The 15,397-nt window shown below is 41.3% G+C and overlaps 1 protein-coding gene across 5 annotated transcripts in view; it reads right to left on the bottom strand.

Annotated features, from left to right (window-relative positions):
• Positions 1-15,397, bottom strand: part of gareml (GRB2 associated, regulator of MAPK1-like) — a 264,605-nt gene that overhangs the window by 149,336 nt on the left and 99,872 nt on the right. For 2 of the 5 annotated variants that reach the window (XM_072563353.1, XM_072563375.1), the window contains exon 2: positions 13,793-13,876. The exons of 2 other annotated variants lie outside the window; for them this stretch is intronic. In XM_072563353.1, coding sequence (XP_072419454.1) covers positions 13,793-13,802 — 10 coding nt within the window. In that variant the 5' untranslated portion in view covers positions 13,803-13,876. The remainder of the gene's footprint in view (positions 1-13,792; positions 13,877-15,397) is intronic. One more of the 5 variants, XM_072563360.1, reaches the window with a different exon arrangement.

Genomic DNA, 15,397 nt, shown 5'->3' with positions numbered 1-15,397 from the left:
CCCTCAGTGACAGCAGTTTGTGCTGTTATGTATGCCACCCTCTTTCAGACCTTTTCGTTAATCACACTGCAGTCATGCTGCTGAATGGCAAAATCTCTTTCTCAAAGAAAAGGTCCCATCAAGCAAAAATCAGGCCCAAACCATTTGGGAAATCTTTATTAGAATTAGTTACAGTACACAAAACAGGGTGTTGTAAACCTTAAATCCAGAAAGGTTGGCACAGATGTTTTCTGTGCTGTGTTCATTCTATACCAACAGTTAACATTAACTAACACCAATGACAATCTTCAGGTAGAAGATACACAGTCAAAGTATTTGAGGAACATTTGGATGCATTTGCTTTTAAAAAGAAAGAGGCTGAAATGAAACATGAGGAGGACTGAAGATAATTGGGGCTTTGACATATCGCCCTTCACAGCAGTAGGAGCAGATTTAATCCCATAAATTTCCAAACAGCCACTTGACAGCTTAGTGGCTTGTAATTGTTAGCCTCAAAAACCAGTCAGTTCTCTAAAGAAACAGGAAGAAAACTGAAGGACAATGAGATGTGAAATAAAATTTAGATTTTCTTTCTGGGATGGCAAGATGAATTGGGAGCTGAACCTGATACCCCCAGGAAGTATTCAGGGGCTGCCGGGTGCAGAGAAAGGTTATGGAAAAGGTCTGGCTCAGTGCCCAAGCACCAGAAAAAAAGGTCTTCCAGCTCTCAACTCATTTACAGTGCTTCTGTCCGAACCATGCCAGTCCATGCAGCCTCATGCCAGGGCCTAAAATAGCCCCTTTATCAACCTAGTGCTGAGCCGTGAACCACCCCCACCTCACAAAAACAACAATGCACAACCTTTATCTTTACATCCTCCAGGTCAACTAACCAGTATAGAGCATGGGCAGGCCTCAGGTCCCATGCTGCATTAAAAACATTCTTTGTGTCTTTTGATGAATTTGGTATCTCAACAAAAAAAGAACTGACGAAAACCCATTCACAACATTCAACTTTCGGAATCCCTTCTAAAAACAAGCATTAGAATTCCTCGGGGAGAAGGTGGGGACTACAGATACTGGAGATCAGAGTTGAAGAGTGTAGTGCTGAAGGGCTTCTGCCCGAAATGTTGATTCTCCTGCTTTTCAGATGCTGCCTGACTGTCTGTGCTTTTCCAATACCACACTCTTCGATTAGAGTTCATCATCCAACTTAAAAGGCATTGCAAGCACTTGGAGCTATCAAAGTGTGGACTGAGAAGCACTCCACTGCCATAACAATATAAAGAACAAAGAACAAAGAACAAAGAAAATTTATAGCCCACGAACAGGCCTTTCGGCCCTCAAAGCCTGAGCCGATCTAAACTCACTGTCTAAACATATCACCTAATTCCTAAGGATCTGTATCCCTCTGCTCCCCACCTACTCATGCAGCTGTCCAGACGCACCTTATATGAATCTACCGTGCCTGCCTCTACCACCTCTGCTGGCAACGTGCTCCAGGCATCTACCATCTTCTGTGTAAAGTATTTTCCACATGTATTCCCCTTAAATTTTTCACCTCTCACCTTGAACACGTGACCTCTTGTTATTAAATCCCTCATCCTGGGAAAAAAGCTTATCTCTATTCCCCCTGTCTATACCCTTCATGATTTTGTGAACCTCAATCAGGTCCCACTCAATATCCTTTTTTCTAATGAAAACTATCCTAACCTACTCAACATCTCTTCATTGCTAGCACTTTTCATACTAGGCAACATCCTCGTAAACCTCTGCATTCTCTCCAAAGCGTCCACATCGTTTCGGTAGTGTGGCGACCAGGACTGTAAACAGTATTCTAAATGGGTCCGAACCAATATCTTGTACAATTTTAACATGACTTGCCAGCTCTTATATCAATATCCTGTCCAATGAAGGCAAACATACCATATGCCTTCTTAACCACTCTATCCACCTGTGTAGCAACCTTCAGGGTACAATGGATCTGAACTCCCCAGATCTCTCTGCTCATCCACTTTTCCCAAGGATCTTCTGTTTAAAGTATAGTTTGCTCTAGAATTAGACTTGCCTAAATGCATCACCTCACATTTGCCTGGATTGAACTCCTTCTGCCACGTCTCCACCCAACTCCACAGCCTATCTATATTCTCCTGTATTCTTTGACAGTCCCCTATGCTTTCTGCTACTCCACCAATCTTCGTGTCATCTGCAAACTTACTGATCAGATCACCAATGCCCTCTTCCAGATCGTTTATATATATCACAAACAACACAGTGGCCCCAGCAGTAGTCCATGTGGAACACCATTGGTCACCTTTCTCCATTTTGAGAAACTCCCTTCAACTACTACTCTCTGTCTCCTGTTACTCAACCAGTTCTTTATCCACCTAGCTAGAACACCTTGCGAATTTACTTTCTCCATTGGTTTACTATGGGGAGTCTTATCAAACACCTTACTAAAGTCCTTGAATGACATCTACAGCCCTTCCTTCTTCTATCAACTTTGTCACTTCCTCAAAGAACTCTATTAAGTTGGTAAGGCACAGCTCCCCTGCACAAAACCATGTTGCCTATCACTGATAAGCCCATTCTCTTCCAAATATAAATAGATCCTATCCCTCAGTACCCACTCCAGAAACTTTCCCACCACTGACATCAGGCTCACTGATCTGTAGTTACCTGGAATATCCCTGCTACCCTTCTTGAACAGGGGAACAACATGAGCAACTCTCCAGTCCTCCATCACTTCTCCTGTGTTTAAGGATGTCACAAAAATATCTGTCAAGGCCTCAGCTATTTTCTCTCTCACCTCCCTCAGCAATCTGGGATAGTCCTGGGGATTTGTCCACTTAATAGCCTCTAGCTTACCCAACACGTCTTCCCTACTTATGATAATGTGATCCAGAGTAAACAAATTTCTATTTCTAATCTCAACATTCATCATGTCCATCTCCTCAATGAACACCGATACAATGTAATCATTTAGAATCTCACCCATTTTCTCAGGTTCAACACACAATCTTCCTTCCTTATCCTTTGGTGGACCAACCCTTTCTGTTGTTACCCTCTTGCTTCTTAAATGTGTATAAAAGGCCTTGGGATTCTCCTTAATTCTGCTCGCTAAAGTATTTCATGACCCCTTTTAGCCCGCTTGATTCCTCAATGAGGATTGGTCCTACTCTCCCGATATTTGCCCAAAGCCCGTTCTGTTCTTAGCTGCCTGGACCACAATGTACGCTTTCCTTTTCCTCTTGGCCAGTCGCACGTTTTCTTCTGTCATCCACAGTTCATGAATCTTGCCTTTCCTATCCCTTGTTTTCAAAGGGACATTCCTATCCTGCTCTATCTTCAACCTATCTTTGAAAGCCTCCCACATATAAAATGTGGACTTCCTTTCAAATAGTTGCCCCCAATCCACATTTCCCAGCTCCTTTGAATTTTGATATAATTGGCCTTGGCCCAGTTTAGTATTCTTACCTCATCTTTGTCTATGAGTATTCTAAAACATACAGAATTGTGGTCACTATTCCCAAAGAAATCCCCCACTGCAGCTTCTACCACCTGGCCTTGCTCATTCCCCAACATCAGGTCCAATATGGCCCCTTCCCTAGTTGGCCTATTGATACACTGCTCTAGAAAACTTCCCTGGATGCTCCTTACAAATTCTTCCCCATCCAGACCTCAGAAACTAGGTGTATCCCAGTCAACGTAGGGAAAATTAAAATCTTCCATCATCACCTCTACATCTTTCCATAATCTGTTTACCTATTTGTTCTTCTACCTCACGCTCACTGTTTGGAGGCCTGTAGTACAGCCCCAACAGTGTGACTGCAGCCTTATTTCTCAGCTCTACCCATAATGCCTCATAGCTCAAGCCCTCCATAGTGTCCTCCTTTAGTATAGCCATGATATCATCCTGACCAGCAATGCAACTCCTCCCCCACATCTACTTCCCTCCCTGTCCTGTCTGAAGCATCTATCTCCTGGAACATTTAGTTGCCAATCATGCCTTTGCTTCAACCAAGTCTTTGTGATCGCAATAATGTCATATTCCCAGGCACCAATCCAAGCCCTAAGTTCGTCTGCCTTACCCACTATATTCCTTGCATTAAAGCATATGCACTTCAGACCAGTTCCTTTGTGTTCATCTGCTCTCTGCCTACTCTTCTCCTTGGTAATGCTAACTTCATGATCCTGTTCCTTACAGTTTCTAGTTTCCACCTCATTGTCTACTAGTCTTCTCTTTTGGTTCCCACCCCTCTGCCATATTAGTTTAAACCCTCCCCAACAGCAGTTGCAAAAACCCCCCCAAAGACATTAGTTCCAGTCTGGTTCAGGTGTAGAGACCATTCAATTTGTAATAGTCCCACCTTCCCCAGCACTGGTCCCAATGTCTCACAAATCTGAACACCTCCCTCCTACACCATCCCTCAAGCCATGTGTTCATCCTGCCTATTTTCTCATTTCTAACCAGCTAACACATGGCACTGGTAACAATCCTGAAATCACTACCTTTGAGGTCCTCCTCTTTAACTTCTCTCCTAGCTCCCTGATTTCTGCTTTCAGGACCTCATCTCATTTTTTACTTATATCATTGGTGCCTATATGCACCACAACAACTGGCTGTTCATCCTCCCCTTTCAGAATGCTCTGCAGCCCATCGGTGACATCCCTGACCTGAGCACCTGGGAGGCAACATACCATCTGGGAGTCTCGTTTTCGGCCACAGAACCGCCTATCTACTCCCCTTATAACAGAATCCCCTGTGACTATGGCCCTATGAGTCCTTTTCCTGCCCTTCTGAACAGCAGTGCCCACCACGGTGCCATGATCCTGGCAACTGCTGCCCTCCCCTGGTGAGCCATCTCCTCCAACAGTGTCCAAAATGGTATACCTGTTTTGGAGGGAGATGACCACAGGGGACACCTGCACTGCCTTCCTACTCTTTCTCTGCCTTTTGGTCACGCATTCGCTGTTTCCCTCAGCAATTCTAACCTGCGGTGTGACCAGTTCACTAAATGTGATATCCACGACCTCCTCAGCATCACGGATGCTCCACAGTGAGTCCATCCGTAGCTCCAGAGCCGTCATCCGGTCAAACAAGAGCTGCAGCTGGACACACTTCTTGCAAGTGTAAGAGTCAGGGATGTCAACCATGTCCCTGAGCTCCCACATCAAGCAAGAGGCACATGCCACAGGTCTGAGGTCCCCTGCCATTGTAAGCCTTAGCTTTAACTCAACTAACTAAAACCAAACAATGCACTTAAATATATAAAAGGAAAGAAAATATCTTACCTTACAGAGTCCTTTTCTTCTGTTTGGGGGGTGGGGAGGGAGATGCTACATGTGTAGTATGTTGGGTTTAGCCACTGCCCAAATATATATTAGGTCCTTACCTTCCCGACAACCTCCTGGTCCCAACATCACCTCTGCATGTTTGGCATTCTAACTGGAACTCCATCAATAAACACATTGATTTAGACCCCATTTACCTGCCCTTGAAAAAAAGAACTGGAAATAACATCACCAACCTTAATAAATTAAGATCTCTTTATAGAGAAGTGGGATATACCACCAGCGTTTCACCGAAGACTCTCAACGATGATGTTACCTACTCATGGTGACGAAACGTATGAAAGCAAACCTTCCAGCTCAGCCAGCTAATTTACATCCATATCATCAACCTGGGCTACAAATCTTCTCAAAAATTGCTAATATGTGGTAAAATCAAGCTTGCAGCACTAACATAAGGATGATCACCTTCAGGTTTACGTTGACAGACAGGTTGAAATAGAAAGCACTGCTAAAACAGTACAGATAGGTTTTAATAAATATTTAAAGTTCAGGAGATTTCAATGCCTTGATAGTTTTCCAGCTCCCTTTAGTAATTCCAGTGAGTTTATATATATTTCACACGCATTCTTAACTCCTTCTTCAAAATTCTGAGGAAGACTCACAGGGGATTCAAAACGTTAACTCTGCTTCTTCTTCACAGATGCTACCAGACCTATAGAGGTCTAAAAAGTGCAAAGGTTGTGTTTCTGATATCCCACTGAAGGCAACTGCACTTTAACATGTGCAGCTGCTTCCCTGAATAAGAGATATGCAAGCCACAACCCACCACTTGTCTTTCCCCAAGAAAATGATGGGGGCCAGGCTAGGGGATGGGAGTTCTGGATACAAGCCTCCAGTGCCATTTTCACCACAACAAATCATATTCTTTACCCACCATTAGATACAACCAGAGATTCTGGATGCAAATGCATCAGCTGTGAAAAACAGAAGTTTAGTAAGTCAACCACTGAAACCCATAATGGAGTCAAGGCATTAAACCACTCAAAAATAAAAATCATAATTTCCTAAGAGATATGAACATATGCCTTAGTACAGAATTGCATTTCACCATTTCAATAATGTGACTTTAGAAAGGTGTTTTGTTTCACATCCTTTTAGTTTAAAGTTATGCTCTCATGTGATAAAAACCATCTTCCTGCCTGTCAGTCTTATATTTCTGACCTTAACCTATCTTTCTGAGGTGTAAAGATCATCAGAAAAAAAAACTTTGTGAATTTCATGTTTCATTAGAAGACACATTGTATTCCTGAATATTTCTCTCATGTATTAACAACATCAAGTGGTTTTGCGCATGCAAAATGCGTTTTAAAGATATGGTTTCAAAAAGTGTTTCATGACCTTCCCCTCTCCTTTGCCAATTCTGGTCCCGAAATAAACCCTTACAATCTTTTGAAAGCAGCCACTAGAAGTTGTGTTAATGTGCCACTGTAGTCATTTTTTTCCATTCTATGCTTCCTATATGCTGAATAATGCCATTAAATGCTGAATATTGCAGGATATATGGATCATAATGCACTTTCATGGCAATTTTTAAAAAATGCTATTTCAAGTCAATTGTGTGTTACATTGTGACAAAATCAAATCTCTAGTTTTCCACCTTCCTCAAAAAAGGTTTTCCAGGCAGTTTTCTGGTAGTCACTGATTCTTTTTAATTTTAAAATAAAACAAAATGCAGCGGATGAAAGTTAACGCAGTATGCTGAATGTGTTTGTAATCCTAATATTTCTCCTAATAAGGCAGGAACATGATACTGATTAAGGATGATCAGCCATGATCATATTGAATGGCGGTGCAGGCTCGAAGGACAGAATGTCCTACTCCTGCACCTATTGTCTATTGTCTATTGTCAGTGACAGAGATTGATTGACACTCGCTACCTGAAGCAAAGGCAAGAACATTGTGGATGCTGACATTTCTCTCCCCCTTCATATGTTTGCACAGATTCCAGACTGGAGCTTATTGGTGGCCGAAGTTCTCAATGATTAGCTGTGTATGAGTCGCCAAAGGTTTTGGTGCTGGGTCAGTGCAATGCAGCAGATGGTTCTGTGTACACATAGCAGGTTGCAGAAGCAACTGGGGACTTGCCTGCTAGCTCTGGATACTTCTCAAATAACATCCATATCCTGAGGAGTTTCAGATAACATAATTAAAGAAGCTATGAATCATCATCTTCTTGTCTAAATATATCACTTAGTTTACCTCCATTCATGAGCAGAATGCAGTGCATTAACTAAGACAATATTGCAGCTTACAAGGCCATCTGCACCTAACATTTCAGAGCCTGGTACAGACCTGCCGAGTGTATGTTCAGTTATCATTTCTTGAATGCTGAAGATGCCTAAGCTATGGGTTCATTCCCAATTTCATAATTTGAAACCTAGACAATGCTAATCCTGCAAAGCAATTCTAAATCTTTAGACTAGAGGGGCATCAGGTTGATGAAAAAACAAAATGCTTTAAAAAAAAACTTCATAAACCTCGCAGCATGGGATATTGTATGGAAGGAGTAGTTTTATCTCTCCACTATGTTGTCATAAAAATAATAAAAATAATAGGGTTTTATTTGGAAATTCTCACTTCCCCCCCGACCATGAAATGTTTCTCAACCCCATTCTTCTGCCTTCTCCCCATAACCCTTGACCCCTTAGTAATCAAGAACCTATCTATCTCGGTTTTAAATACACTCATTGACTTGGCTTCCACAGCTCTCTGTAGCGATGAGTTCCACAGATTCACCACCCTCTGGCTGAAGAAATTCCTCCTCATCTCAGTTCTAAAAGGCCATCCCTTCATTCTGAAGTTGTGCCCTCAGGTCATGGTTTCTCATCTTTCCACCCACTCTATCCAGACCTCTTATTGTTCTGTAAGTTTCAATCAGATCATCCCTCTTCCTTCTAAACTCCATTGAGTACAGACCCAAAGTTCTCAACCTCTCCTGGTATGACAAAGTCAAAATCACACAACAGCAGGTTATAGTCCAACAGGCTTATTTGGAAGCACTAGCTTTCGGAGCGCTGCTCTTTCATCAGGTGGTTATGGAGTATAAGACTGTAACACAGAATTTATAGCAAAAGTTTAGTGTGATGCAACTGAAATTATATATTAAAAAATATTAGATTGTTAAGTTTCTCATCTTTTAGAACTGAAACCAACCTGATCATTCTAAAATATGAGACTTAACAAACAATCCAGGTCTTTTTCAATATATCATTTCAGTTACATCACACTGAAAACCTTTGCTATAAATTCTGTGTCTTACAATCTTATACTCCCAACCACCTGATGAAAGTGCAGCACTTCAAAAGCTAGTGCTTCCAAATAAACCTGTTGGACTATAACCTGGTGTTGCGTGGTTTCTAACTTTGTACACCCCAGTCCAACACCGGTGTCTCTAAATACTGATATGACAAGCCCTTAATTCCTGGGATCATTATTGATACTTCCTCTGGATTACCTCCAACATCAGCACATCTTTAAATTCTCCAACTTAGTAAAGAAGGCACCAAATATAGCAATGTTATCCAGAATAAATTAACATTTTATTTGATGTCTTAAATCAGAGATCAAAAAGAGAACTTAGGATTTAAAAAAAAAAGGACCGAATACTCGAAGCGTCCAAAAATGGCCATGTCACATGTGCAGATGGGGCCAACAATTCCATTTGTCTGTGACAGGCTTCAGGATTCATCTATGCAGGTCATCACCACATTCCCATATGTCGTGACATCAATATGTTCACAGGCTGTCCCACCTGCATTTCACAACAAATGGTTTTTAAAAGCAACAACCAAAGTTGAGCCAGTAATGATCAAATCAATTTGATTATTTTGGATATATTTTATTGTTCCAATAAGACAAGCATGACCACATTACTGGGAGGGAAATATAAAATTATATGCGTTTACTCGACAGCCAAACAGATAAGATAAAGGTAACTGGGTAGTGATGTCACACTGCACCACCATTTCCTGCATATATGTACTCGTTATTCCACCTGATGGTGCTGGCCTTCACATTATACACAGACTTTTATAAAAGATAATATTACATTTTGAATACAATTGTAACTTGACAATGAAAATATAGAGTTGTACACAAAGGAAAAATTCAGTTAAAGATTCTATATTGACAAAATTATCATTGCAGATGCAGCAGGGTGGTGCCAGTGAAAAACAGCAAGTTAATAAGCTTCATTACCTGGGCCTTGATGGAAAACACTGGTTTGAAGGAACTTCCACAGTCAAAAATCACCCCTTGGTTCTCTTTAGCAGCTATAGCTCAGCAGGGTGACACATTTTCATTTTAAAATCATGCACACTGAGTTAAAAATTACACTCCTGCTATATTAGAAAGCTCCTGCAGAGGTATTCAAGAGGGGCAGCTTGAATGCATGGAATTGATGGAGACTGGAATTGAGGGAGAAATGTATGGTACTACACTATGCACATTTTTTATGATGTCCACAACAAGCAACATGAAACTCTCATCCAAACCTTTATTATCTCGAGGTTCAATTACTTCAATACTCATCTCACCTGCCTTCCATTCTTCACGTTTACTGGTTATCCATGAATTAAATGAATCGATATTCAGTAAGTGTGAGGAATGGAAGGCTGGTGAAGTGAGTATTGAACTAATAGGATCTAGAGATAATAAAGGTTTGGATGAGAGTTTAGGGAACAGCTGAGCTGAATCAAGAAATGTGATGGATAATACAATGGATGCCAGAGGAGAGGGACTTTTGGAGAAGTTATGAGGTTGCTAGCTTAGCTTTGGATCAGATAGATTGAACCTTGATTGTGATCAAGGTTGAGTTCAGCCTAAGACAATAGCCAAGATAGGGGATAGAATCTCTGCTCAGGGTGTGGAGTTTTTGGTGAGGACCAGTCTATGATTTCAGTCTTCAGAATGTATAACTGAAGGATATACATGATATAATGATAAGAAAGTTAGCATTAAGGCACTTTACCTGAATGCCCGTAGCATTTGTATCAAAGCAGATGAACTAATGGCACAGATCATCGTGAATGATTATGATGTGGTAGGCATCACAGAGACATGGTTGCATGGGAGTCAGGACTGGCAGTTAAACTTCCAAGGATTTTCAACTTATCGAAAAGACAGGGAGGTGGGCAGAGGGGGCAGGGTTGCCTTGTTAATTAAGAACAAAATTAAATGTATGGCACTGAATGACATAGCGTCGGATGATGTGGGGTCTGTGTGGGTGGAATTGAGGAACCACAAAGGCAAAAAAACCATAATGGGAGTTATGTACAGACCTCCCACAGTAGTCAGTACCAGGGGCGCAACATGTACCAGGAAATAGAGAAGGCATGTCAGAAAGGCAAGGTCACGGTGATCATGGGGGACTTCAATATGCAGGTGGACTGGGTAAATAATGTTGCCAGGTGGATCCAAGGAAAGGGAATTCATGGAATGCTTACAGGATGGCTTTTTGGAACCCACATGGGAGCAGGCTATTCTGGACCTAGTGCTATGTAATGAACCAGACTTTATAAAAAATCTTAAAGTAAGGGAACCCCTAGGAAGCAGCGATCATAATATGGTAGAGTTCAGTCTGCAGTTTGAAAAAGAGAAGGCAAAATCGGATGTAATGGTGTTACAGTTAAATAAAGGTAATTATGAGGGCATGAGAGAGGCACTGACAAAAATAGACTGGAAGCAGAGGCTCGCAGGGAAGACAGTAGAGCAAAAATGGCAGGAGTTTGTGGGTATAATTGAGGACACAGTACAGAGGTTCATCCCCAAGAAGAGAAAGAATATCCGGGAGGGATTAGACAGCCATGGCTGACAAAGGAAGTCAGGAAATGTATTAAAGAAAAAGAGAGATCCTATAAAGTGGCCAAGAACACTGGGAGATCAGAAGCTTGGGAAGGCTACAAAAACAAACAGAGGATAACAAAGAGAGAAATAAGGAAGGAGAGGATCAAATATGAAGGTAGGCTAGCCAGTAATATTAGAAAGATAGTAAAAGTTTCTTTCAATACATAAGAAACAAATGACAGGCAAAAGTAGACATTGGGCCACTTCAAACTGATGCTGGAAGCCTAGTGATGGGAGAGAAGGAAATTGCTGGAGAACTTAATAAGTACTTTGCATCAGTCTTCACAGTGGAAGACATGAGTAATAACCCAACAATTAAAGGGAGTCGGGGGCTGAGTTGAGTATGGTTGCCATTACAAAAGAGAAAGTGCTAGAAGAGCTAAAAGGTCTTAAAATTGATAAATCTGCTGGCCCCGATGGGCTACATCCTAGAGTTCTGAGGGAGGTGGCTGAAGAAATAGCGGAGGCATTGGTTGAGATCTTTCAAAAGTCACTGGAGTCAGGGAAAGTCCCGGATGATTGGAAGACTGCTGTTGTAACCCTCTTGTTCAAGAAAGGATCAAGATAAAAGATGGAAAATTATAGGCTAATTAGCCTAACCTCAGTTGTTGGTAAAATTCTAGAATCCATCATTAAGGATGAGGTTTCTAAATTCTTGGAAGAGCAGGGTCGGATTAGAACAAGTCAACATGGATTTAGTAAGGGGAGGTCATGCCTGACAAACCTGTTGGAATTCTTTGAAGAGGTGACAAGTAGGTTAGACCAGGGAAACCCAGTAGATGTGGTCTGTCTAGACTTCCAAAAGGCCTTTGATAAGGTGCCACACGGGAGGTTGCTGAGCAAGGTGAGGGCCCATGGTGTTCGAGGTGAGCTACTGGTATGGATTGAGGATTGGCTGTCTGACAGAAGGCAGAGAGTTGGGATAAAAGATTCTTTTTCGGAATGGCAGCCAGTGACAAGCGGTGTCCTGCAGGGTTCAGTGTTGGGGCCACAGCTGTTCGCATTATATATTAATGATCCGGATGAAGGGACTGGGGGCATTCTAGCGAAGTTTGCCGATGATACGAAGTTAGGTGGACAGCAGGTAGTACTGAGGAAGTGGGGAGTCTGCAGAAGGATCTGGACAGTTTGGGAGAGTGGTCCAGGAAATGGCTGATGGAATTCAATGTGAGCAAATTGCGAGGTCTTGCACTTTGGAAAAAAGAATACAAGCATGGACTACTTTCTAAATGGTGAGAAAATTCATAAAGCCAAAGTACAAAGGGATCTGGGAGTGCTGGTCGAGGATTCTCTAAAGGTAAACATGCAGGTTTAGTCCGTGATTAAGAAAGCGAATGCAATGTTGTCATTTATCTCAAGAGGGTTGGAATACAAAAGCACCGTTGTGCTACTGAGTCTTTATAAAGCTCTGGTTAGGGTCCATTTGGAGTCCAGTTTTGGTCCCCACACCTCAGGAAGGACATACTGGCACTGGAGCGTGTCCAGCGGAGATTCACACGGATGATCCCTGGAATGGTAGGTCTAACATACGAGGAACGGCTGAGGATCCTGGGATTGTATTCATTGGAGTTTAGAAGATGAAGGGGAGATCTAATAGAAACTTACAAGATAATACATGGCTTGGAAAGGGTGGACGCTAAGAAATTGTTTCTGTTAGGTGAGGAGACTAGGACCTGTGGACACAGCCTTAGAATTAGAGGGGGTAAATTCAGAACAGAAACGCAGAGACATTTCTTCAGCCAGAGAATGGTGGGCCTGTGGAATTCATTGCCGCAGAGTGCAGTGGAGGCTGGGACGCTAAACGTCTTCAAGGCAGAGATTGATAAATTCTTGATGTCACAAGGAATTAAGGGCTATGGGGAGAATGCGGGTAAGTGGAGTTGAAATGCCCATCATCCATGATTGAATGGCAGAGTGGACTCAATGGGCCAAATGGCCTTACTTCCGCTCCTATGTCTTATGGTTTTTGGTCTTATGGAAACTGCAGAATTGAAAGTCATACAAGCAACTTGAAAACATAGGCAGCAGAGACTCTGGAGAGGAGGAGAGATAGAGTTTTGCTGTTGTTTGCAAACAATAAAATAAATAACTATAAGCTGTTTCACAAACTCTTGCACATACACACAGACATAGAAGCCCTTTTCTAAATCCTCAAAGGAAATTAAACTTCCATCAAATTATTATATTTGAAGTTACTTTCTTCCTATCTTTCTTGAGTACTATGGGAATCTCAGTTATGACTCTGAAAAATTCCAAATTAATTCTTAGACCCTAACGTTAAGCCGTTGTCTGGCAGAAATTATACAGAGAGCAAGTTAAAATATGGACAATGGCACGTGCTCTCCTGCCTTCTTGGTGCCAGTATTAATTTCAGCTTTTGAGCAGGGAAGCAGGACCCCACAGAAAAGCAGCATGGCCCTGATTTGAGCACAGATCATTCAACAAAGTCAGAATCCAAATGCAGTTTTAGATATTGATTTGAGCGGGTGCCTCCCCTAAGGTTTTAAACAAAAAGCAATAGGTTTCTGGCCATGAAGAACAGGTGAGCTTTTTTGCCCCAGACTTCCCTTGCTGCGCCTCAGTGGCTCCCTTCATCACCCTCCGATAAACCTACCTCTCAACATTCAGTCTCACCAGCTCAACTGTGTTCTTCTACTGCCAAAGTCCCAGTTTCATCCATTGATCAGATAATAGGAATCTGAGAAGATTCAAATTAAAATAAGCTTCATTTTGATGCTAACTAGAAATTATTTTCTAAGCAATTATTTTAAATATATAAAGAAGCACAAGTGACCAGTTTATTTTTAAACAAGGAATGAAATATTTCTTTTCTCTGCATTTATGTCCAGCATTTAGTAATCTGTGGCTTATTTGTCCTTTTATTGCCTGTCATGATTGAAAGCAAAAGCACAAAGATCAATCAATGTAACCATGGGATTTGTCACGTGCACGGAGTGCAATGGAAGATCAATCGATCAAGTCCACAAACTGAGACAGACAATCCGATCAAAGCTCCAAAGTGAGAAAAAGAAAAATGTGTGGACTTTACAAATAGCTTTTCTCTCATAACGTGTCTTAGCTTGTTTCAACACTTACAAAGATTGCCATAAGGATTAAAAATCACTCTCCTTTTAACTCCATTCGTACAGCTATCAACCAATTACAAAACATGGGTATGAAAAGCTGTTTAAAGCTTGCTCTGTTAGCTATTGAAACAGTTCATTTGTCAATGTTTGCAGTAAGGTTACGATGTTTTCCCCGCTTCAATTATTTTTCATGTATTTCCAATTTTTGTGAAACATACCAATTTACAGACAGGAGAGCATGTGCCGCTGTCCATATTTTGACTTGCTGTATATAATTTCTGCCAGAAGAGGACTTAATGTTAGGGCCTGAAAGTTGGTTTGGAATTTTTAAGAATTATAACTGCGGTTCCCATAGTATTCACAGTGTAGAATTATTTCATGTGATCTCTTGGCTCTGTCACTCTGTGCTTACAAAGTGCTTACGATATCAGGGACTTTTGTTGCACACAATTAACATACCACATTACAGAATCAAAGTTAATGTCGATGAGTTAAATTTACGAAGAAGGAGAACCACAAATTACAAGAATTTTACAATGAACTAAGGGAACGTGGATAGATCGGGCTAACAATTGGCAGATGCTGTTACTACAAATGTAAACATAAACTAAAAAGATTGGATAAGGGGAATAAACAATTGGAACAAAAATGTGAATGCATGAATAATGCAGATAATGGATAGAAGAGAAATATAAGCTTCTGCTGGCTTTGAGTCAATGCAAACAAGAGCTGAAAGTGTACCATCCTAAAACATAAAGCTCAGAGATAGCAATGGAGAAATCCTGCTTTGAGGATAGTGCAGATAAAAGCAATTATACTTAAAGCAGAGAGTAGACAGTTGAACAACAAGGACTAAAAAAAACTTTGAAGATCACAATGAAGGCAAACCAAACTCGGTAAGGTCATGAATCTTTTTCCAATAATAATAGTTCATTCGGTAAGTGGCAGAATGGATGAGAAGTGACGAAAAATGGGACCAGTAGATGGTCACTTCTCAGGTCCAATTTCAACATTGTTAGATTTTGCAGGGTTCTTTGAAACTCATCCTGGGAAATCCACTTAAATTTGTCAGGTAACACATCACAATATCCTGCAAGCTCAGTGGACCAAGTGAATATATGAAATATCTGTAG

The sequence above is a fragment of the Chiloscyllium punctatum genome, chromosome 3, assembly GCF_047496795.1.
Source record: "Chiloscyllium punctatum isolate Juve2018m chromosome 3, sChiPun1.3, whole genome shotgun sequence".
Classification (NCBI taxonomy): domain Eukaryota; kingdom Metazoa; phylum Chordata; class Chondrichthyes; order Orectolobiformes; family Hemiscylliidae; genus Chiloscyllium; species Chiloscyllium punctatum.
Note: the sequence above shows the minus strand (reverse complement) of the source record. Positions and strands in the feature narration are given on the sequence as shown.